Source organism: Macaca thibetana, chromosome 4, assembly GCF_024542745.1.
Source record: "Macaca thibetana thibetana isolate TM-01 chromosome 4, ASM2454274v1, whole genome shotgun sequence".
In the NCBI taxonomy this organism is placed as follows: Eukaryota; Metazoa; Chordata; class Mammalia; order Primates; family Cercopithecidae; genus Macaca; species Macaca thibetana.
The window spans coordinates 109,666,736-109,690,332 of NC_065581.1; the positions used below are offsets into that span (position 1 = coordinate 109,666,736).

Sequence of the window (23,597 nt, forward strand, 5' to 3'; positions counted from 1 at the left end):
GTTTTACTGAGATTAAATATTAATGGCTGAGGATTTGATTGGTATGAAAGCTGTTAGTTGACTTCAGAAGGGATGTTAACTGTCATTTTTGATTTGTTTTTTTTATCTAGTCCTCTCTTTCTATTCAGATTCCTATTTTATGTGTTACTTGAGAGAAACCAGTTAAATAAAAAGTAATTTAATACAAAACTTAGCCAGGCGTGGTGGCGCATGCCTGTAATCTCAGTTACTCGGAAGGTTGAGGCAGGAGAGTTGCTTGAACCCAGAAGGCGAAGGTTGCAGTGAGCCAAGATTATTCCACTGCACTCTAGCCTTGGCAACAGTCTCAAACAAAACAAAACAAAACAGAAAAGAATTTAGAGTAGCCCATGGGGTTAGCTATACTTACCAACATACAGTGGGATCCCAGTGGATTCTCCCTACACCGTTTAAGAGGATTGTTGTTACCTTCCAGGGCTCCGTTTACAGGGATCACTGATTTCTCAGTCACGAAGAACAAAATTATCCAGCTTTGCTTGGACCTGACCACTACAGTCCAGAAGGTCAGTAGTATGTCATTTTTGCTTTCTAATTTTTTTTTTCCTGCTCTTCCTCTTCTTGAAAGGATTTTCATGCAGGTGCGAAGTACAACTCTCCTCTCCCCACCTCAGTTTTTTTCCCATCAGAACTGGGGAGAGATGAAAGGCTTTAAATTAGATCCATTGTAAAGATGGTTTCTGTGAGACTGACCAGTGGCCTTTGAATTAAAGATTACCTTTTTGTGTGTTTTAAAATAGTCAAACTAATAATTCCTGTACTTCCCCTAAAATGTTAGAACACTTAATTTTTTTTAATGAAATTTCTGGAGTAACTAAGTTGCATGATAGTCTTTGTTCTGAGTACTTTACTGTATCTGCTTCTTAATTTTCTTTTCATTTTGGCCTCTCGTTTTTGGATTTACCAGTCAGGATGGGCTAGGTTGTGGTGCAGTAGCAAACACCCCCCCAAACCTCAAACCTCGGCAGTTTATTCCTTGATTATTTACATCCAAATGGGTCAGGGGCAGAGGACAGTCAGCTCTGACTTTCCTCATTTCAAAATGTATAGGACATAGATTGACAGAATCACTGTTATATCATGTTGATTGTCCCCAAGGCAGAGAAGTAAAAATCGTGAAGGTCCACACACTGACTGATGTTCTGAATTGCAAGTGACACATGTCAGTTTCACTCATGGCTCATTGCCCAGACCTAGGTATCTTAGTAAAGGCTCAGGAAGTTTTATATTAGCCAGTCTGTAACTGATTGAGCTTCTGTGATCTTAACTTTAAAAAAAAATTATTCTTCTACCATCAGTTCTTAGGACTACCTTCTGTCCTGTTACTTGGCATGCAGCAGATGCTTGTCAAATATTTTTGAAATGAATTGAGGCTATGAAATGTAAGGAAGAGCTGCTTGTTTTTTCATGTCCCACTTGGTTCTAAAATTCTGTGTTTCCACATTTGTTTCTACTGCTGATTTGGCAAAGCAAAGAACATCCTCCCTTCTGTCCTGACCGTGCCATTACAGAGATGCAGTTCTGAAAAGCCGTGCATTTTCTGGTTGTTTCTGGAATGTGAGTTGTGAACTTTGTCTCTGCACGTGGCAGTTGTTTGCTTTCGTCCTGAGCAGCCATTGTTCTCAAGGCACATGGATTTTTGAGGTCGTGATCTTAGAAAGGTGCTCAGAGCAACTAAAGTAGCTTCTGAGTTTTTGCTCTTTTTTATGATGCATAAAGTAATTTTGACAAAAAAGAGTCTGATACCAGTTGTGATGCGTTAGTCATACAGCTATGAAGGCATGGCATTTGTGGTTGAAGGCATATCCCTGATACCTACCTTGAGTGTCCTTTTTTTCTCTTGCTTCCCTCTTCCCATAATATTTTGCTCATATTTTGATTTTTTTTTAATTTTTAAGAGACAGGGTCTTACTCTGTTGCTTGGGTTGAAGTGCAGGGGTGTAATCATGATTCACTGTAGCCTCAGCCTCCTGGCTCAAGCAATCCTTCCACCTTAGCCTCCTGGATAGCTGGGACTACAGGTGCATGCCACCATGCCCAGCTTGTTTTTAAATTTTTTGTAGAAACAGGGTCTTGCTATGTTGCCCAGGCTGGTCTCAAATTCCTGGCCTCAAGTAATTCTCCTGCCTCGACCTCCCAAAGCACTGAGAGGCATAAGCCCACTGCACCTGGCCCTGTTTTGATTTTTAACCGAGTTTACTAGCAATCAATTAAATGAAAGAGGTAAATATTGTGATTAGCAAATGGGAAAGTTTTGCTTGTTGGTACATTTGTGTTTTATTGTGAAGGGTCCTTGACTGTGTGGCTAATTGAGGCTGTCCCCACTGCAGTGTAGGGAGAGGAGAGAAAGGGATGAAAGTAAAGGCAGAGGGGGTCGTGTTTGTTTCACGGGGTGAACTTCTGTCTAAGCAAGTTGATGTTGGCTTTCTAGGTATTTGGACACTTCTTTCAATACATTTTTGTTTAGCACTTACTCTGTGTCTGCTGCCCTGGGATACCAGAGTGAATAAACAGATGAAAAGTCCCTGACCTTCTGGATCTTACAGTCTCTGGGAGAGAGAAAATGGATTGATAAGCAAACTTTTATAATGAATATATGTGGTTATATAAAGGTAAAGCAGTGCTAGGGAGGGAAGGTGCACAGGAAGGAGTGAGGATACAGTTTGAGATATGTGCCTGGAGTCACCTCCTTGAGAAGGTGACACTTGAGTAATTCAGCCAGGAGAAGTCTATGCTTGTCTGATGGGATGGGCTTATGCATCATCTCAAGTGCTACTTTTCCTGGTGATTGGAGAGAGGGGTCGATCATTAGGAACTGATGATGACAAAAAAAAAAAAAATCTCCCCATAGGAAGTACACGTCCTGATCTGGTCACATCACAAGGGTACCTGTGAGCATCCTCATTGCGCCTGCCCAGCTTATTGAGGCTTAAGAATGCCTGGGACATGATTAATGGTGATTTTTAAAATGTGTGTTGTATGAATGAAATAATGCTTTGGAAAGTTAGGCTGCTGAGAATGGCTTTTATCAGAACTCAAGGGACACAAGAGGTATTAGTTTTGTTTCTACGTTCATTTTCTGTTTCTCTTTTTCCCGTGGTGCTCACCGAGGGAGGTTAGTCTAGTGGTTAAGAGCATAGTCTTCACAGACAGCTATAGGTTCAAATCCTACCTCTACACATTAATTAGCCCTGGGGCCTTGGACAAGTCATTTACAAGTTTTGAACCTCAATTTTCTCATTTGCAAAATGGGAATACAAATATTTACCTTATCAGATAATTTGGTGGGATTTCTACAAGTTAATGTTGAGTAAAAAAAAAAAAGGCAAAAAAGTGTGGTATGAAGATAAATGGTTACCATAAATACCTAAAATGCACGTGTGTGTGTGTTTGTGTATGTATAAAACATACATCCTATGCAAACTTGTATACAAGTTAATATGTAAATACAGTGGACAGTTTGGAAAAAAAGTTGTATTTACTCTGGCAGGGGGAGAAATAGGGAGGGAATGTAAGAGCCAAGCCAAAAAAAGAGAACAAAAGTTTTTTATTTACAAAAATCATGTATATGACCACATTTATGTAAAATGAGATAGAGATAAATAATATAAAATACTTAAAATAATACTTACTCCAAAAGATTGTTATGCAGATTAAATGAGATAAACATGTGGGCCGGGCGCAGTGGCTCATGCCTGTAATCCCAGCACTTTGGGAGGCCGAGGCGGGCAGATCACGAGGTCAGGAGATCGAGATATAACATGTGAAAAGCACAGTGCCTGCTTCAGAAGGAGTAGACTGTGGGAGGAAATACAAAAATCTTGCATTGTACTTGTTTTCTGAAATCAAATTTGATAGTTTGAGGCGAAGAACTGGACAAATATATTGCCCTCATCCTCTGGTATTTTTTTATTTTAAATTTGAACAGTTTTGAAGCAGTAAGACTGATACATAAATACATATCAGGATATCATTTTCTGAACTTAGATTGAAAAATATGTTTCTTAACAAGTGCTGTTGACAAGCACATGTTCTCTAGTAATTGAAGTGCATAGCCGGGCGTGGTGGCTCACGTCTGTAATCCCAGAACTTTGGGAGGCCGGGGCAGGTAGATCACCTGAGGTCAGGAGTTCGAGACTAGCCTGGCCAATATGGCGAAACCCCATCTGCACTAAAAATACAAAAATTAGCTGGGCATGGTGGCAGGCACCTATATGTCCCAGCTACTTGGGAGGCTAAGGCAGGAGAATCACTTGAACCCGGGAGGTGGAGGTTGTAGTCAGCCAAGATTGTTCTACTTCACTCCAGCCTGGGCGAAAGAATGAAACTCCGTCTCAAACAAAACAAAACAAAGAAAGAACATAGGTGCTTTGGCAAATGGTGATGTTTGCGCACATGTGCGCTCAGATACACGAATTAGAAATCACAGACTCGATGAATGATTTGAGTGTGGCTTACCCCAGGTGCATTGTGGTGGTAGCAATGAGACTGAACGTGCCAGGGAAGTTCACATTCTCTTGCAGCTGCTTGACAGAAGATCTGTTGACTGGGAAGACATCTGTCTTTGCCATTTACTCCTTTTAACTGGGGAATTGGAGAAATAAAAGTTGTATTTCTTTCCAGACAAAGAACATGTTCTGCCTGAGCCTTTATTCTTGGTGTCCCTGTGAAGAGACATCTGCTTGTCCCGTCTCTCTTCTACATCTTGCCGTCCCCCCTTCTTCTTATTGTGGTGACATCCTTTTCCTTCCATCCATCTCTGCATCCTTTCTTCCAATAATAATTTATGAGTCCTCTAATTTGAAGGATACATATTGCTGCTTCTTTTCTCCTGCAAGGAAATCGCACATTTCTTTTAAGAAGTTTCTTCATTTCTTAACATTTGTTTAGCTGTCATCCTATACCAAGTATAAGGATAGAGCTTCCCATTCAGTGTTGAGGCTGTTATTTGAGATGAAGGACCCCAAGGTGGGAAGGGATTGAGATCTGCATTTCCATTGTAGTCTCCTCATGTCGTGATGCCATGAAAACTGAAATAGGGACAGCAAGAGAGACACAATGGCACTGGCAGGTGCTGAGTTTCAGTCTGGAAAGAAATAGAGAATGAGGCCAGGTGTGGTGGTGCACGCCTCGAGGCCCAGCTACTAGAGGCTGAGATGGGAGGATCTCTTGAGCCCAGGAGTTTGAAACCAGCCTGGACAACATAACAAGATACTATCTTAACAACAACAATAAAAAAGAATTAGGAAAATGAGCAATATTTGTCCCTGAGAAAACTGAATGGAAAGAAAGCAAGCCTGCCAGGCTGAATGTCTCACGCCTTTAATCCCAGCACTTTGGGAGGCCAAATCGGGAGGATGGCTTGAGACCTGCCTGAGCAAAATAGTGAGAACGCTATATTAAAAAAAAAAAATTAAAAAGCTAGGCAAGCATGGTGGTGTGTGCCTATAGTCCCAGCTATTTGGGAGGCTGAGGTGGGAGGATTGCTTGAGCTTTGGAAGCGGAGGCTGCAGTGAGCCATGTTCGTGCCATTGCACTGAGGCCTGGGTGACAGAGCGAGACCCTGTGTCACGTACATGAAAAGGAAGCAAGCCATGGAAGCAGAAGAGGAAAAGACCACTGCTGAGTGCTGACTGCGTCTCAGGTGTATATCCACGCTTGACGCGTGTCATCACACCGAATTCTCAGCAGGTGTGCATCCACACTTGATGTGTGTCATCATCACACCGAATTCTCAGCAGGTCTCAGAGGTAGGCTTTGTTATCACCCCATTTTAGAAAGAAGGCAACTAAGGCTCAGAGAAGTTGAACCTGCTGCGCAAGGCTGCTCAGTTCCTGAGAAGGCAGAATAGGAGGAGAGGCTGGGGGGTGCTGAGAGCCACCCAGGCTGGGCCTCTGCTGCCAGGTGACCCAGGGCTGTGAGAAGCTCAGCTCACTGTCCAGTCTCTGAGGGGGTGACTTGGTTTCAGCACTCATTTTTCCATTCCATTGCCTTCATGCCAGAAAACAATGTGAAGTCATGCCTGCAGCTGCTTCCTCTCGGCAGGAATGGGTGTGAGAACCACGATCTCGGTGGCGGGAGGTGAGAGGGAGCCCTTTCACAAGCCAGCTGGAACAGTTTGGGAGGCGGAAAGCGCCTCGTGCTGCTGGCTCCATCACCACTGCAGTCACCACCGCAGGGAGCCGAAATTCTTGGTGACCTCTTGGATCCCTCAAGGAATCAAGTTGTAGGAACCATGCGGTCACAAGTCTACCTTGTTCTTGAGCTCTGGTGTATTGAGAATTGCTCTCTGCCTCTAGGTGATGGTCTCCCCGGAGTGACAGTGCTTGTATTAATTTAGAGATTTGTGGGCCGGGCGTGGTGACCCACACCTGTAATCCTAGCATTTTGGGAGGCCGAAGCGGGTGGATGGCTTGAGTCTAGGAATTCAAGATCAGCCTGGGCAACATGGCGAAACCCCGTCTCTACAAAGAATACAAAAATTAGCCAGGCGTGGTGGCATGCACCTGTGGTCCCAGTTGCTTGAGAGGCTGAGATGGGAGGATCAGTTGAGCCCGGGAGGTCAAGGCTGCCAGTAAGCTGACATGGCACCACTGCATTCCCACTTGGGCGACAGAGTGAGACCCTGTCTAAAAAAAAAAAAAAAAAAAAAGAAATTTGTGATGAAAGATAAACACAAAGTATTAGTTTTATTTCTAGCACACAGTCACATATGTATACGGTGTTTCCAAGGTTGAAATTTATTTAACAAATCTGTCAGATAGTATTAATGGGGGATGAGCCATAACGGTAGTTGACAGTTTAGTTTTATCTATAAGATAGAATTGGAAAAGCACATTTTAGCTATAATTATTCCTATTTACAGAGGTTGCTCCTGTAGTTTAAGTTAATATCAACTTCACACATGTAAAAATACATCTCTAAATTTATTTTTTTTAAGTCTTTTCTCCCTGGGCTGCTCTTTTCCTGAGAGTCAGTATAAATTTTAGGAGCAGTCCTTATTATCGTTTCCTACATTTTTATCTAGTAGAAAAAAGTTTAAACAAATTTAAGAAGACAATAAAAGTCTGATTATTAAATCATATAGAGTAGAAACTGGTAGTCATCTTCCTCCTTCAGAAGTAGTAAAACATAACCTAAAAATGACTTTTTGATTGAAGTGAAAAATCTTCGCCTGACAATTCCAACACAGTTGATTAACATTTTTTCATGTACATAAAAGAATTAGCATTATCTTTAAGATTGTCCTAGCTTGGGATTACAGTTAATAGTGCTGAATAAACTCTATAGAGTCTAGTTGTATTGACTTTTTTTTTCTGCATGCATTCTGCAGTATAGGTTGAAATCCTTTGCTACGGATGAGTTCTAGAAGGTTAACTGTGAAAGTTTCACATTGGCAATTTCACTTTGGCAGCTTTGAGACAGGACAATGGTGGTTCCTATAATCAGCTAACCCAGTTCATACAGTGTTCCAAGCCTTTTGTTCTTAAGCTGAATAAATAATGCTTTGCATTCCAGCCCTTTATTTCGTGTCATCAATAGCATACCTCAAGACCACTTTTTTGGCAGTGTGTTAATGAATGTTTTGTTGAACTCTTTTCATCTATCAAGGACTGAAATATCTGATTTAATCTCAGTGGTGCTTAAAATAAACGTTTGTGGCTGAGTTTACTCAAGCCCTTATTTGAAAGCTATTCTTGTAGGCAGGTCCAGAGCTAAAGACTGCCAGCTTGTCGGCCCACTGCTATCTGTTCCTGGGGGCACACTGGGAGCCATCGTCAGGTTTCTTGACTTGGATTTCTGACTTACTACTCTCTGGACAGTCTGGAGAGTAGGTGGATTTCAGTGCAATGATTTTTGTAAGTTTTCAAATTAAGTAATTGGCCAAATGGGTTCCTTGGATGAGAACTCCTTGGGTCAGGGGAGAGCGGGACCTTCAGAAGGTGAGAATGTCAGCTCTGTTCTCACTGTGCCCTCCCTTTCCCATCCCAGTCCCGCAGGACTGTGCAGGCTAAGGGCTGTGTCAGGGACCACCTTGAGCTGCAGAAAATATCTAGAAAGCTAAGCCAACAGTTCTGAAGGTTTTTAACTCTTGTACTCAGTGTTCATTTTCTCCATCCCCTTCTTTAGGATTGCTTTGTAGCAGAAATGGAGGATAAAGTTTTGACTGTGGTAAGTATGCGTTCTAAAAGTTATTGTAAAATTCCTTTTCCAAAGGCAGTGGGAATCACATTAAGTAAATGCACCGTGGCTAATTACTTCAGGAGATACTCTGAAATATTGGCTTTTGGGACATGAGTTTTTAAATTTAGGTGGAAGGGAAAGCACAAAAGTTACTTAACAAGACCAACTACTGTGAAAATTCCTGTGCTTAAATTAGCTACATTGAGTCTCTGTTTTATTATTACTTTTTCTGAACATTGTATCAGGATACAGTTATACGTACATTGCTAGCTAGCCTGCTAATCATGATTGAACTGATGTGCAAATTTCACTTTAGGACTGTTTTGATTTAAGAAAAAAATTCTTGGCAACAACCTTATGATGGAGGGGGGATGTGCTGTAACTGTTTAAGGAGCATTTTGTAACTATTCATCATCACTTCCTCCTTTTGACATAAGCCAGCCTGTGCTCTTTTGATAAGACCTTCCTCCTACTGATGTTGAGGAATTTAGCAATGAAACTGCTATAAATATATTTTCCATAAATAGGGAGGCCAAACAAATTGGAGGAATGTAAAAAGTATCACTTCTTGGATTCTCCCCCTTGGAAAGAAAAATCACTCTTTGGAATTTCCTGATTTCTTTGGTGGTTTAATTTTGAAAGGTTAGATGAGTCTGATTGGGGAAATAGCACACGTAACCACTGTGACTTCTACAAGGAGACTACTTAATAGGGATCCTCTCATTGTCTCTTTAGTTTTACCTCGTCGGTGTTTGGCATTCAAAGAATGTGAGTGATCACTAAAAAGATGATAGACCTAAATGTAAAATGCAAAACTATAAACCATCTAAAAGATAACATAGGAGAAAATGTAGGTGACTGTCAGTCAGTTTTGCAATGAGTTTTCAGATAGAATACCAAAAGCATAATTCATGCTTTTGGAAAAATTGATAACGTGGACTTCATTAAAATTAAAAACCGCTATGTGAAATGCACTGGTAAGAGAATGAAAAGACAAGCCACAGACTGGGAGAAAATGTTTTCAAAACACCTATCAGATAAAGAACTTGTATCCAAAATGTACAAAGAACTCTTAAAATAAGAATAAGAAGACAAACAACCCAATTATAAAGGAGGCAAAAGATCTGAACAGGTACTTACATACACATGGCAAATAAGCCTATGAAAAGATGTTCAATGTCATCTGTAATTAGGGAATTGCAAATTAAAACAACGAGATACCACTATACACCTATTATATAGGCTAAAATATAAAACACTGACAACACCAAACGCTGCTGAGGATGTGGAGCAACAGGAATGCTCATTAATTGCTGGTAGAAATGCAAAATGGTGCAGGCAGTTTGGAGGACAATTTGGAAGTTTCTTACAAAATGAAACATATTCTTACCATATGATCCAACAGTTGTGCTCCTAAATATTTACCCAAAGGAGTTGAAAATTTACATCAAAAAATGTGCACAGGATGTTTATAGCAGGTTTACTCAAAATTGCCAAAAATATTGGAAGCAACCTTAATGTCTCTCAATAGGTAAATGGATAAAGAAACTGTTGTACATCTATAAAATAGAATATTATTCAGCAATAAAAAAGAAATAAGCTATTAAGTCCTGAAAATATATGGAGGAAACTTACAAGCATATTGTTAATTGAAATAAGGCAGTCTGAAAAGGCTACATGCTGCAAAATTCTGACTATTTGGCATTCTAGAAAATCAAAACCACAGAGATAGTAAAAAGATCTATGTTTGCCAGGGGTTCATGGTGAGGGATGGGGTGGTGGATAATTAGGTTGCGCACAGGGGATATTTAGGACATTGAAACTATCCTGTATGAGACTGTAATGATGGATACATGACATTAGGCATTTGTCAGAACTCGTAGAATGTACACCACAAAAAGTGAACCCTAATATAAATTAAAGATTTTAGTTAATGTCTGAATATTAGTTCATCATTTGTTTTTGTTTTGTTTTGTTTTGTTTTTTTGGAGACAGAGTCTCCCTCTGTCACCCAAGCTGAAGTAGAGTGGTGTGACTCGGCTCACTGCAGCCTCAGCCTCTGCCTCCGAGGTTCAAGCAATTCTGCAACCTCAGCCTCCCAAGTAGCTGGGGTTACAGGCACCTGCCACCATGCCCATCTAATTTTTCTATTTTTAGTAGAGATGGGATTTTGCCATATTGGTCAGGCTGGTCTTGAACTGCTGACTTCAGGTGATCCACCCACCTTGGCCTCCCAAAGTGCTGAGATTACAGTCGTGAGCCACTGTGCCCAGCCTAGTTCATCATTTGTAACAAATGCATTGCACTAGGACAAGATGTTAATAATAGAGGAAGCTGGGAATGGAGGGTGGTGGTGGAGGGGATATATGGGAACTCAATGGACTTTTTGCTCAATTTTTTAAATAAACCTAAAACAGCTTTAAAAAGTAAAGTCCATTAAAAAAATGGTTTAGGCCCAAAACAATTTTTTTTTTTTTTTTTTTTTTTTTTTTTTGCCTTGTCAATATTTGGTGTTCAGAGACTGTGAGCAATCATTGAAAAGTCAGGTAGGTGGCCTTGGAGAGATGATTCCACTTCATTGCTGAAAGGGGATTTCTGCCTGGCCTGTGCTCTTCGGTGGTCATGGAGGAGTGAATATAAAAACTGCCCTTTGTAAACAAAGCTGAAATAGTGGCACTATTCCCACGGATGGTAAACATGGAGTCTAAATGCCATGCATTCATTGAGCAGAATTATCAGAATGATTGCCGACCAGACCTAAAGATTATAGGTGAAATGCGTTTCTCTAAAAATCAGCTTGAGAGAAACTTGGTTAATGATTGAACTTTCCTGACTATTTGCTTCTCCAATTCTAGGTCAAGGTTTTAAATGGCATCTGTGACAAAACAATCCGATCTACCACAGATCCTGTGATGAGCCAATGTGCATGTCTGGAGGAAGTTCACTTACCAAACATTAAACCTGGGGAAGGCCTGGTAAGTTCTAATAACACTTGTTTTATTTTCAGATAACATGTATCATCATTTACTAAATTTTTAAAAAAAAATTCCTTATTGCTTTCACTATAATTCTGAAAAGCAGAATTAAGTTAGACCGCCTTCCGTGATGTAGTTAGGAATGTGCTATCTTGAATCCTGTTGATATGTTTTCTACCTTCAAAGTATAAAAATAAATACAATTTTAAAACTGTATACTCATATTTTGAAGATAACACTTTATTTTTAGGACTTAGTAATGCAAGGAAATATAAAACATTTACACAAAGGAAATATGGTCTCTGGCTACAAAAACAACATCTGTCTGAAAGTCTCTATTAGCACTTAGAAGAATGTCGGAAGAGACTGGCTGAAGGCAGTGATTCTTAAGAAGGGTTTAGAAACGTTTCATAAGTAATATACGAGCTATATCATAACAGGCTGTGGGACTACATACAGGTAGTCTCCTAGTACCTAGCGTGCATCCTGTGGGATTAATTTGCTGAAATTTTCATGAAGAAGCTGTGAAGCCCATTAGTTAGCTTAGAGGCTTTGAGTCAGAGAGAGCTGGGTTTAAGTCCCAGCTCTTTAGGGACTTAACCTCTTTACGTGTCAGTTTCCTCATAGGGTTGTTGAAAGTATTGTATTAGATTGTGAGTGCCAAGTGCCAGGCCCCAAGCACATAGTACGTGTGCATTAATGTGGCTGCAGCTACTGTTGCTGGTATTGATGATGAGGAGGTGAAAAAGGAGGAGGAGAAGGTGGAGGGGGAGAAGTATCTAATGTATAGGTAGCTGTTGGGAGCTATTAAGGTAGTCTCTGCTCTTAGAAAAAAACAAAAATCAACCTACTGTTTTAGGCCCACATTCTTAGTGAGCAGAAATTTGCATATTGGTACTGCTTGACTTCAAGGCAAATGATGGATTATAACAGATTAAGTTTAAACAGGGAGGACTTCCTGGAGGTAGGTTTATAGTCAAATATTTAAGCAGATAAATGCCCTGAGCAGGCAGAAATGGAGTTGTCATTTCAGATGGTAGAGTTATACAAGCAGTGCCCTGGGAGGGGGAGTACCATGTGTAGGGGAGAAGCTGATATAATCTGTGAGTGAAAGTAACAGGATAGGAGAGGAATGGGGAGAACCTGAAGGTGTTGGTGTTCGATGGGTCTCTCATCATAAATTGGTGTAGGTTAATGAGCAGGCTGGGTGCAGCATAATGTCTGAGGAGGGTCCACATTATTACAGCATAGATACCAGGGTGAGCAACTACGTTTTGCCCGTTCTACTTTTTGCTCTCTTTTCCCATCTTGTAGCAGTTTAATTAAACAACATTAAATGTGGTGAGTCCAACTGCAGAAATAATTCCTCAATGATATATTCGGTGTATCACTCAGTGAGGCATGGCCTCTGAGTTTGCCTCTCAGGCCTCTTAGGAGAGAGAATATTCATTCATCTTTATATTTCCCTTAAAAGGAAGGATGTCTGTTACTAATTTGCTACCTATGCTTTGTTATTTAATAATCTTTGTTCATGTATCTTTGTCTGATTATTAGTAGCTTTAATAGTCACTCTGAGGTTATTTCGGTTACCAAATTTAAATGAATATATTGTGTCCCTAGACCAAGAAATGGTCAAGAAAGAACCGTTCTTTGGCTGGGTGTGGTGGCTTACTCCTATAATCCCAGCACTTTGGGAGGCCGAGGTGGGAGGATCACTTGAGCCCAGGAGTTTGAAACCAGCCCGGGTAACGTAGCGAGGTCCTTTCTCTATTAAAAAAATAAAATAATTAGCTGGGTGTGGTGGCACACACCTGTAGTCCTGGCTACTTGGGGAGGCTGAGGTGAGAGGATCACCTGAGCCCAGGAGTTCAAGGTAACAGTGAGCTGTGTTGGCATCGCTACACTCCAGTCTAGGCAACATAGCAAGACCCCGTCTCATCGTCAACATAATAGAACCGTTCTTGTTTGAAGTGCCTCCTTCATTCACTCATTCTGTAGGTCTAAGAAAAAGCCCACATCCTCGGAGTGTGGCATAATTCTGTGTGCCTGGTACACAGATTATAGCATCAAAGAGATCACACGTTTTACTGCTTTCACCAGTATTTCAGTTTGCTTAGCTCCCCTTCACCACCCTTTGGATCTTGTTTCTCGATGTTTCAGGAGGCTGAAAAACGAGTATTGTTCTGAAGGGACTGTTGTTAATGTTTTATAAGTTTAAGTCTTGCTTGGGGTGATGTCTGTAAATGTTGGAATAATGAGTTAATCTGTTTGTGACTCACTCCAGGGCATGTACATCAAATCAACCTACGATGGGTTACACGTGATTACTGGAACCACAGAAAATGTAAGTGTATATTCATTAAGTGTAAAAGCTGTTGTGTGTTTAAACAAATTTGATCCACAGTCTCTATACTTTGAATTTAAATGTGTGCATGCTATTTGATTATTATGAGAGCATGGGTGCCTGCTTTGTTTATTTCTGTTGACAGAGTACTGCTTGTCACCAACTGTTGTCAATTTATTATTTAAATCGTCCTTTATTGCTCTTGTTCATACACCTTGCCCAGTTTTTATGCTACCCTTGTGTTAATTACTGCTTTTGCACCCTGGAAGTGTGAAGCCATAAATACAAAAGCAATGATCTTTTTGTTTTTGAGAATCACTCTTATAAGAACTGGGATTGGTAGCCATGTGTATAATATATATATTTTTTGATTTAATGGAATTTTTATGTCTCCAAAGCAGCTATTTCAGGATTTTTTTTACAACATATTTTTATAGTTGTGTTTCATAATATTTGGCATGATACTGAAATTTAGTCCTCTCTCCCCGCCCTTTGAATAGGAAAAGCAGGTCTGTTTTCTACTGTGAGAGACTTGTGTACACTGTGTACTTCCTTCTGGAAATTCTGCTATGTGTAGGATTGTCTTTAGCCCCTCAACATTTTGAATTTGTGAGAAGTAGAGCTAGTTGAATGCTTTCTTCTTGCAGCCTACAATATGGCGTGCTTTTGAAAGACATTGATATGAAACTAAAAATGTTTGAATAGCTTCCCTGGGTCTGTGTAAAAGAACCATGGATTTGGGGGAATTAACCTATTTAATCAGCTAAGACAAGAGGAGATAATTCCTAAAATTAGGGGAAATTTTAGTAGCTGCTTTTCTAATCTGTTTGGTAGAAATATGTGTCTAATTTTGAGCTTCAGCTGCTAGATCTTTTTTTTTTTAAAATTAATTAATTAATTAATTTATTATTATTATACTTTAAGTTGTAGGGTACATGTGCATAACGTGCAGGTTTGTTACATATGTATACTTGTGCCATGTTGGTGTGCTGCACCCATCAACTTGTCATTTACATCAGGTATAACTCCCAGTGCAATCCCTCCCCCCTCCCCCCTCCCCATGATAGGCCCCGGTGTGTGATGTTCCCCTTCCTGAGTCCAAGTGATCTCATTGTTCAGTTCCCACCTATGAGTGAGAACATGCGGTGTTTGGTTTTCTGTTCTTGTGATAGTTTGCTAAGAATGATGGTTTCCAGCTGCATCCATGTCCCTACAAAGGACACAAACTCATCCTTTTTGATGGCTGCATAGTATTCCATGGTGTATATGTGCCACATTTTCTTAATCCAATCTGTCACTGATGGACATTTGGGTTGATTCCAAGTCTTTGCTATTGTGAATAGTGCTGTAATAAACATACGTGTGCATGTGTCTTTATAGCAGCATAATTTATAATCCTTTGGGCATATACCCAGTAATGGGATGGCTGGGTCATATGGTACATCTAGTTCTAGATCCTTGAGGAATCGCCATACTGTTTTCCATAATGGTTGAACTAGTTTACAATCCCACCAACAGTGTAAAAGTGTTCCTATTTCTCCACATCCTCTCCAGCACCTGTTGTTTCCTGACTTTTTAATGATCGCCATTCTAACTGGTGTGAGATGGTATCTCGTTGTGGTTTTGATTTGCATTTCTCTGATGGCCAGTGATGATGAGCATTTTTTCATGTGTCTGTTGGCTGTATGAATGTCTTCTTTTGAGAAATGTCTGTTCATATCCTTTGCCCACTTTTTGATGGGGTTGTTTGTTTTTTTCTTGTAAATTTGTTTGAGTTCTTTGTAGGTTCTGGATATTAGCCCTTTGTCAGATGAGTAGATTGCAAAAATTTTCTCCCATTCTGTAGGTTGCCTGTTCACTCTGATGGTAGTTTCTTTTGCTGTGCAGAAGCTCTTTAGTTTAATGAGATCCCATTTGTCAATTTTGGCTTTTGCTGCCGTTGCTTTTGGTGTTTTAGACATGAAGTCTTTGCCCATGCCTATGTCCTGAATGGTACTACCTAGGTTTTCCTCTAGGATTTTTATGGTATTAGGTCTAACATTTAAGTCTCTAATCCATCTTGAATTAATTTTCGTATAAGGAGTAAGGAAAGGATCCAGTTTCAGCTTTCTACTTATGGCTAGCCAATTTTCCCAGCACCATTTATTAAATAGGGAATCCTTTCCCCATTTCTTGTTTCTCTCAGGTTTGTCAAAGATCAGATGGCTGTAGATGTGTGGTATTATTTCTGAGGACTCTGTTCTGTTCCATTGGTCTATATCTCTGTTTTGGTACCAGTACCATGCTGTTTTGGTTACTGTAGCCTTGTAGTATAGTTTGAAGTCAGGTAGCGTGATGCCTCCAGCTTTGTTCTTTTGACTTAGGATTGTCTTGGAGATGCGGGCTCTTTTTTGGTTCCATATGAACTTTAAAGCAGTTTTTTCCAATTCTGTGAAGAAACTCATTGGTAGCTTGATGGGGATGGCATTGAATATATAAATTACCTTGGGCAGTATGGCCATTTTCACGATATTGATTCTTCCTATCCATGAGCATGGTATGTTCTTCCATTTGTTTGTGTCCTCTTTTATTTCACTGAGCAGTGGTTTGTAGTTCTCCTTGAAGAGGTCCTTTACATCCCTTGTAAGTTGGATTCCTAGGTATTTTATTCTCTTTGAAGCAATTGTGAATGGAAGTTCATTCCTGATTTGGCTCTCTGTTTGTCTGTTACTGGTGTATAAGAATGCTTGTGATTTTTGCACGTTAATTTTGTATCCTGAGACTTTGCTGAAGTTGCTTATCAGCTTAAGGAGATTTTGGGCTGAGACAATGGGGTTTTCTAAATATACAATCATGTCATCTGCAAACAGGGACAATTTGACTTCTTCTTTTCCTAACTGAATACCCTTGATTTCTTTCTCTTGCCTAATTGCCCTAGCCAGAACTTCCAACACTATGTTGAATAGGAGTGGTGAGAGAGGGCATCCCTGTCTTGTGCCAGTTTTCAAAGGGAATTTTTCCAGTTTTTGCCCATTCAGTATGATATTGGCTGTGGGTTTGTCATAAATAGCTCTTATTATTTTGAGGTACGTTCCATCAATACCGAATTTATTGAGCGTTTTTAGCATGAAGGGCTGTTGAATTTTGTCAAAAGCCTTTTCTGCATCTATTGAGATAATCATGTGTTTCTTGTCTTTGGTTCTGTTTATATGCTGGATTATGTTTATTGATTTGCGAATGTTGAACCAGCCTTGCATCCCAGGGATGAAGCCCACTTGATCATGGTGGATAAGCTTTTTGATGTGTTGCTGAATCCGGTTTGCCAGTATTTTATTGAGGATTTTTGCATCGATGTTCATCAGGGATATTGGTCTAAAATTCTCTTTTTTTGTTGTGTCTCTGCCAGGCTTTGGTATCAGGATGATGTTGGCCTCATAAAATGAGTTAGGGAGGATTCCCTCTTTTTCTATTGATTGGAATAGTTTCAGAAGGAATGGTACCAACTCCTCCTTGTACCTCTGGTAGAATTCAGCTGTGAATCCATCTGGTCCTGGACTTTTTTTGGTTGGTAGGCTATTAATTATTGCCTCAATTTCAGAGCCTGCTATTGGTCTATTCAGGGATTCAACTTCTTCCTGGTTTAGTCTTGGAAGAGTGTAAGTGTCCAGGAAATTACCCATTTCTTCTAGATTTTCCAGTTTATTTGCGTAGAGGTGTTTATAGTATTCTCTGATGGTAGTTTGTATTTCTGTGGGGTCGGTGGTGATATCCCCTTTATCATTTTTAATTGCGTTGATTTGATTCTTCTCTCTTTTCTTCTTTATTAGTCTTGCTAGTGGTCTGTCAATTTTGTTGATCTTTTCAAAAAACCAACTCCTGGATTCATTGATTTTTTGGAGAGTTTTTTGTGTCTCTATCTCCTTCAGTTCTGCTCTGATCTTAGTTATTTCTTGCCTTCTGCTAGCTTTCGAATGTGTTTGCTCTTGCTTCTCTAGTTCTTTTAATTGCGATGTTAGAGTGTCAATTTTAGATCTTTCCTGCTTTCTCTTGTGGGCATTTAGTGCTATAAATTTCCCTCTACACACTGCTTTAAATGTGTCCCAGAGATTCTGGTATGTTGTATCTTTGTTCTCATTGGTTTCAAAGAACATCTTTATTTGTGCCTTCATTTCGTTATGTACCCAGTAGTCATTCAGGAGCAGGTTGTTCAGTTTCCATGTAGTTGAGCGGTTTTGATTGAGTTTCTTAGTCCTGAGTTCTAGTTTGATTGCACTGTGGTCTGAGAGACAGTTTGTTATAATTTCTGTTCTTGTACATTTGCTGAGGAGTGCTTTACTTCCAATTACGTGGTCGATTTTGGAGTAAGTATGATGTGGTGCTGAGAAGAATGTATATTCTATTGATTTGGGGTGGAGAGTTCTATAGATGTCTATTAGGTCTGCTTGCTGCAGAGATGAGTTCAATTCCTGGATATCCTTGTTAACTTTCTGTCTCGTTGATCTGTCTAATGTTGACAGTGGAGTGTTGAAGTCTCCCATTATTATTGTATGGGAGTCTAAGTCTCTTTGTAAGTCTCTAAGGACTTGCTTTATGAATCTGGGTGCTCCTGTATTGGGTGCATATATATTTAGGATAGTTAGCTCTTCCTGTTGAATTGATCCCTTTACCATTATGTAATGGCCTTCTTTGTCTCTTTTGATCTTTGATGGTTTAAAGTCTGTTTTATCAGAGACTAGTATTGCAACCCCCGCTTTTTGTTGTTCTCCATTTGCTTGGTAAATCTTCCTCCATCCCTTTATTTTGAGCCTATGTATGTCTCTGCGTGTGAGATGGGTCTCCTGAATACAGCAGACTGATGGGTCTTGACTCTTTATCCAGTTTGCCAGTCTGTGTCTTTTAATTGGAGCATTTAGTCCATTTACATTTAAGGTTAAGATTGTTATGTGTGAACTTGATCCTGCCATTATGATATTAACTGGTTATTTTGCTCGTTAGTTGATGCAGTTTCTTCCTAGCCTTGATGGTCTTTACATTTTGGCATGTTTTTGCAATGGCTGGTACCGGTTGTTCCTTTCTCTGTTTAGTGCTTCCTTCAGGGTCTCTTGTAAGGCAGGCCTAGTGGTGACAAAATCTCTAAGCATTTGCTTATCTGTAAAGGATTTTATTTCTCCTTCACTTATGAAACTTAGTTTGGCTGGATATGAAATTCTGGGTTTAAAATTCTTTTCTTTAAGAATGTTGAATATTGGCCCCCACTCTCTTCTGGCTTGGAGAGTTTCTGCCGAGAGATCTGCTGTTAGTCTGATGGGCTTCCCTTTGTGGGTAACCCGACCTTTCTCTCTGGCTGCCCTTAAGATTTTTTCCTTCATTTCAACTTTGGTGAATCTGGCAATTATGTGTCTTGGAGTTGCTCTTCTCGAGGAGTATCTTTGTGGCATTCTCTGTATTTCCTGGATTTGAATGTTGGCCTGCCCTACTAGGTTGGGGAAGTTCTCCTGGATGATATCCTGAAGAGTGTTTTCCAACTTGGTTCCATTTTTCCCCTCACTTTCAGGCACCCCAATCAGACGTAGATTTGGTCTTTTTACATAATCCCATACTTCTTGCAGGCTTTGTTCATTTCTTTTTCTTCTTTTTTCTTTTGGTTTCTCTTCTCGCTTCATTTCATTCATTTTTGATCCTCAATCGCAGATACTCTTTCTTCCAGTTGATCGAGTCGGTTACTGAAGCTTGTGCATTTGTCACGTATTTCTCGTGTCATGGTTTTCATCTCTTTCATTTCGTTTATGACCTTCTCTGCATTAATTACTCTAGCCATCAATTCTTCCACTTTTTTTTCAAGATTTTTAGTTTCTTTGCGCTGGGTACGTAATTCCTCCTTTAGCTCTGAGAAATTTGATGGACTGAAGCCTTCTTCTCTCATCTCGTCAAAGTCATTCTCCGTCCAGCTTTGATCCGTTGCTGGTGATGAGCCGCGCTCCTTTGCCGGGGGAGATGCGCTCTTATTTTTTGAATTTCCAGCTTTTCTGCCCTGCTTTTTCCCCATCTTTGTGGTTTTATCTGCCTCTGGTCTTTGATGATGGTGATGTACTGATGGGGTTTTGGTGTAGGTGTCCTTCCTGTTTGATAGTTTTCCTTCTAACAGTCAGGACCCTCAGCTGTAGGTCTGTTGGAGATTGCTTGAGGTCCACTCCAGACCCTGTTTGCCTGGGTATCAGCAGCAGAGGCTGCAGAAGATAGAATATTTCTGAACAGCGAGTGTACCTGTCTGATTCTTGCTTTGGAAGCTTCCTCTCAGGGGTGTACTCCACCCTGTGAGGTGTGGGGTGTCAGACTGCCTCTAGTGGGGGATGTCTCCCAGTTAGGCTACTCAGGGGTCAGGGACCCACTTGAGCAGGGAGTCTGTCCCTTCTCAGATCTCAACCTCCGTGTTGGGAGATCCACTGCTCTCTTCAAAGCTGTCAGACAGAGTCGTTTGCGTCTGCAGAGGTTTCGGCTGCGTTTGTTATTGCCCTGTCCCCAGAGGTGGAGTCTACAGAGACAGGCAGGTTTCCTTGAGCTGCTGTGAGCTCCACCCAGTTCGAGCTTCCCAGCAGCTTTGTTTACCTACTTAAGCCTCAGCAATGGCGGGCGCCCCTCCCCCAGCCTCGCTGCTGCCTTGCCGGTAGATCACAGACTGCTGTGCTAGCAATGAGGGAGGCTCCGTGGGTGTGGGACCCTCCCGGCCAGGTGTGGGATATGATCTCCTGGTGTGCCTGATCAATGCCTCGCCCTGCTTCAGCTCTCGCTGGTCGGGCTGCAGCAGCTGACCAGCACCGATCGTCTGGCACTCCCCAGTGAGATGAACCCAGTACCTCAGTTGAAAATGCAGAAATCACCAGTCTTCTGTGTCGCTCGCGCTGGGAGTTGGAGACTGGAGCTGTTCCTATTCGGCCATCTTGCTCCGCCCCCTAGATCTTTCAATAAAGGAAAATGGCATGATCTTTGAGTGTCTGTGATAAGCACTTGATTTTTGTACTGACAAAATGATACTGCTTAAGGCAGTCAATGAATTATAAATGCATTGCATGGTTCTGGTAGATGAATGGGTAGGAAATGGTAGTGTCTTTCAGGATTCTCTGTTGAGCTACAGCGAGGAAGCCCTAAGAGTCACTAGGAGTTTTTATACCGTGTCACCTCCTAGATAATAACAGCACAGGAAGCTCTGCTTTTAGGCTGGGGATGGTGCTGAAGAAAAGACACAAGATGCAACACACGATTCTTCCTTCATTCTTGTGTGAGACTCAGTACGTTGCAGCTTAGCCGTGATAAGAACACAGTCATGTCTGTATAGATGAGAAACATGGTGAATGTCATTTCAGTTTTTAGAGTTGAAGTTTTGCAGTCTAGCAATTTGATGATTGCATTGTCTCTCTTAACCAGACCAGTGTGTTTTCCACCTCTATTGAGTCTTGAAGCAATTGCTATCTTGGATCTGGAGCACTACAGATTTACTACTGGAAGGCATAGTTTTCCTTCCTCTTGTACCACCCCCCTTTTTAAAGAAAAGAATTCGGACCCGGCTCAGTGGCTCACGCCTGTAATCCCAGCACTTTGGGAGGCTGAGGTGGGCAGATCACGAGATCAGGAGATCAAGACCATCATGGCTAACACGATGAAACCCCGTCTCTTCTAAAAATACAAAATATTAGCCAGGCGTGGTGGCACGCATCTGTAATCCCAGCTACCTGGGAGGCTGAGGCAGGAGAATTGCTTGAACCCAGGAGGTTGCAGTGAGCCGAGATCGAGCCACTGCACAGTCCAACCTGGGTGACAGAGCAAGACTCCATTTCAAAAAAAATAAAAAAGAAAAAAAAGAAAAGAGTTCAATGACAGACTAAACAAAGCTGCTCTTGAATTAAATGAAATGTCATATGTCATTAATGATATATTCCCTGAATTCCTACCAGAATTGTAACACTGGCTGACAGACTCAGGGTCGGCCCTGGTGTTCCCATGTAAGACTGTATGGAAGTCATTTCAGGGAGTGGTGGCTACCATCTTGTTAGAGATCAAAAAAGAAAACTTGTCTTCTTCCATCTGGTAATCCACTTGAAAATGTCACTCATTCCTTTAGTCATTCAGTTTGCATTTATTGAGGACCTGGAATGTGCTAGACACTAGGCTAAGTAAGTCTAAGTCTTCTAGACAAGCGTGGGAAGTTAGGTGAGAGCCCACTTCTCCCCGACTCAATCTGGATATTTTATTCTTTTTTTTTTTTTTTTTTTTTGAGACGGAGTCTCGCTCTGTCCCCCAGGCTGGAGTGCAGTGGCACTATCGTGGCTCACTGCAAGCTCCGCCTCCTGGGTTCACGCCATTCTCCTGCCTCAGCCTCCCAAGTAGCTGGGACTACAGGCGCCCACCACCACGCCCCACTAATTTTCTGTATTTTTTAGTAGGGATGGGGTTTCACCGTGTTAGCCAGGGTGGTCTTGATCTCCTGACCTCCCGCCTCGGCCTCCCAAAGTGCTGGGGTTACAGTCGTGAGCCCCCGCGCCTGGCCCCTGGATATTTTATTCTTAATGTTGGGTATTATATACTTAAATGGCAGTAGAAAGTGCCAGCTCCAGGTCAGCTTTTGGCTGTCACTTAAGGTTGCTATGACTTCACTGTCAGAATGTTTTAATAGAAGCCTAGTATGGTAGGTAGCAGTGGATGAAAATCACCCATTGTTTTCACAAGTGAATTATGTTCATATTCTTCAATCTTGGACTTGAGGCTGAAGCAATGCTTGCTTGAGGCTGAAGCAAGCAAGCAAGGCCTTCAGTCCCTTTCTTTGAGGTAAGTTACCTGAGAGGCCAGGATCATTCCAAAGTCAGACCCAACCGTGTCTGATGTTTCTCTATCTTAATTCTTTTTTTGATGTTATTTTAGACCTTGACAAGAGTCTTGACACAACCTCATCCATACTTCTGTCCTCCACTCCTCAGATCAAATGGGAGTTAGATTAGCCTCTGAAGAATGGGTGCATTATTCTCTAGGTCATGACCCTTCTGCAGCAAACCAACACAAGCATCATTTTTCAGTTGTCCTCCTCATGGTGAAGATAGGCAAGAGCTACTGCCCTGGGCAGAATTTTGGTACCGAACTCTCTCTTTACCAGTGTTCTGCCAAACACAACTCTTAATCACTTGATTGGACATTTGAGAAATGAATGCAAAAGGGTCCTTAGGAAGGGAAGTCAATTCAGGACATCAGAGCATGTTTTTTAAGATTGCACATGTAGAGGCAGGGACTTCCTGGCCTTTGGGCTAACTTTTGTAAAGTTAAGCTTATCTTAAATGAATCCCTTGCCCAGGAAGATTAACTGGACTCGACCGATTAAGATCAGAATTACTAAAGTAGGCCTGTAACTGTGGGTTCAGCATCTGACACACGGAACTAAAAGGAGCATAGATAAATTCATTTTTTAAGTGATGTGAGAAACGTGAGATGGGCCAGGCACAGTGGCTCACGCCTGTAATCTCAGCACTTTGGGAGGCCGAGGCGGGCGGATCACCTGAAGTCAGTAGTTCAAGATCAGCTTGGCCAGTGTGGTGAAACCCTGTCTCTACTAAAAATACAAAAATTAGCTGGGTGTGGTGGCAGGTGCCTATAATCCCAACTACTCAGGAGGTTGAGGCAGGAGAATGGCTAAGCCTCAGAGGCAGAGGTTACTGTGGGCTGAGGTTGCACCACTGTACTCCAGCCTGGGCGACTGAGCATGAGTTAGTCTCAAACAAAACAAAACAAAACAAAAAACCAGAAACTTGAGATGAACATGGGCTGGTCTCTCAGGTGAGCACTGCGGGGTACTATAGGAGTTTAAATGTTTTCACAAATAACTGTCACAGTTACCAGGGCCTTGTATGGACCTAGATAAAATCAAAGGGAATATTTCTACAGTTTAGGGCTGCTTGTTAATTTCCCGTTGAGCCTGTCACAACAATTTAGAGAAACTTCAGCCAGTGTGTCTTGGGTCTTGCTATCCCTCTCCCCGTGTTCAAAAGTGCTATTTTTTGGATAGTTGGAAATTGTTTGAAGATTCAGCCAGTGATGTA

General features: G+C 41.2%; 1 protein-coding gene across 3 annotated transcripts in view; it reads left to right on the forward strand.

The window, feature by feature from the left end:
* The window catches only part of CNKSR3 (CNKSR family member 3), a 112,640-nt gene that overhangs the window by 69,238 nt on the left and 19,805 nt on the right, over positions 1 to 23,597 (forward strand). For all 3 annotated transcript variants that reach the window (XM_050786791.1, XM_050786793.1, XM_050786792.1), the window contains exons 4-7: positions 455 to 542; positions 8,167 to 8,208; positions 11,076 to 11,195; positions 13,480 to 13,539. In XM_050786791.1, the coding sequence (XP_050642748.1) occupies positions 455 to 542; positions 8,167 to 8,208; positions 11,076 to 11,195; positions 13,480 to 13,539 (310 nt within the window). The remainder of the gene's footprint in view (positions 1 to 454; positions 543 to 8,166; positions 8,209 to 11,075; positions 11,196 to 13,479; positions 13,540 to 23,597) is intronic.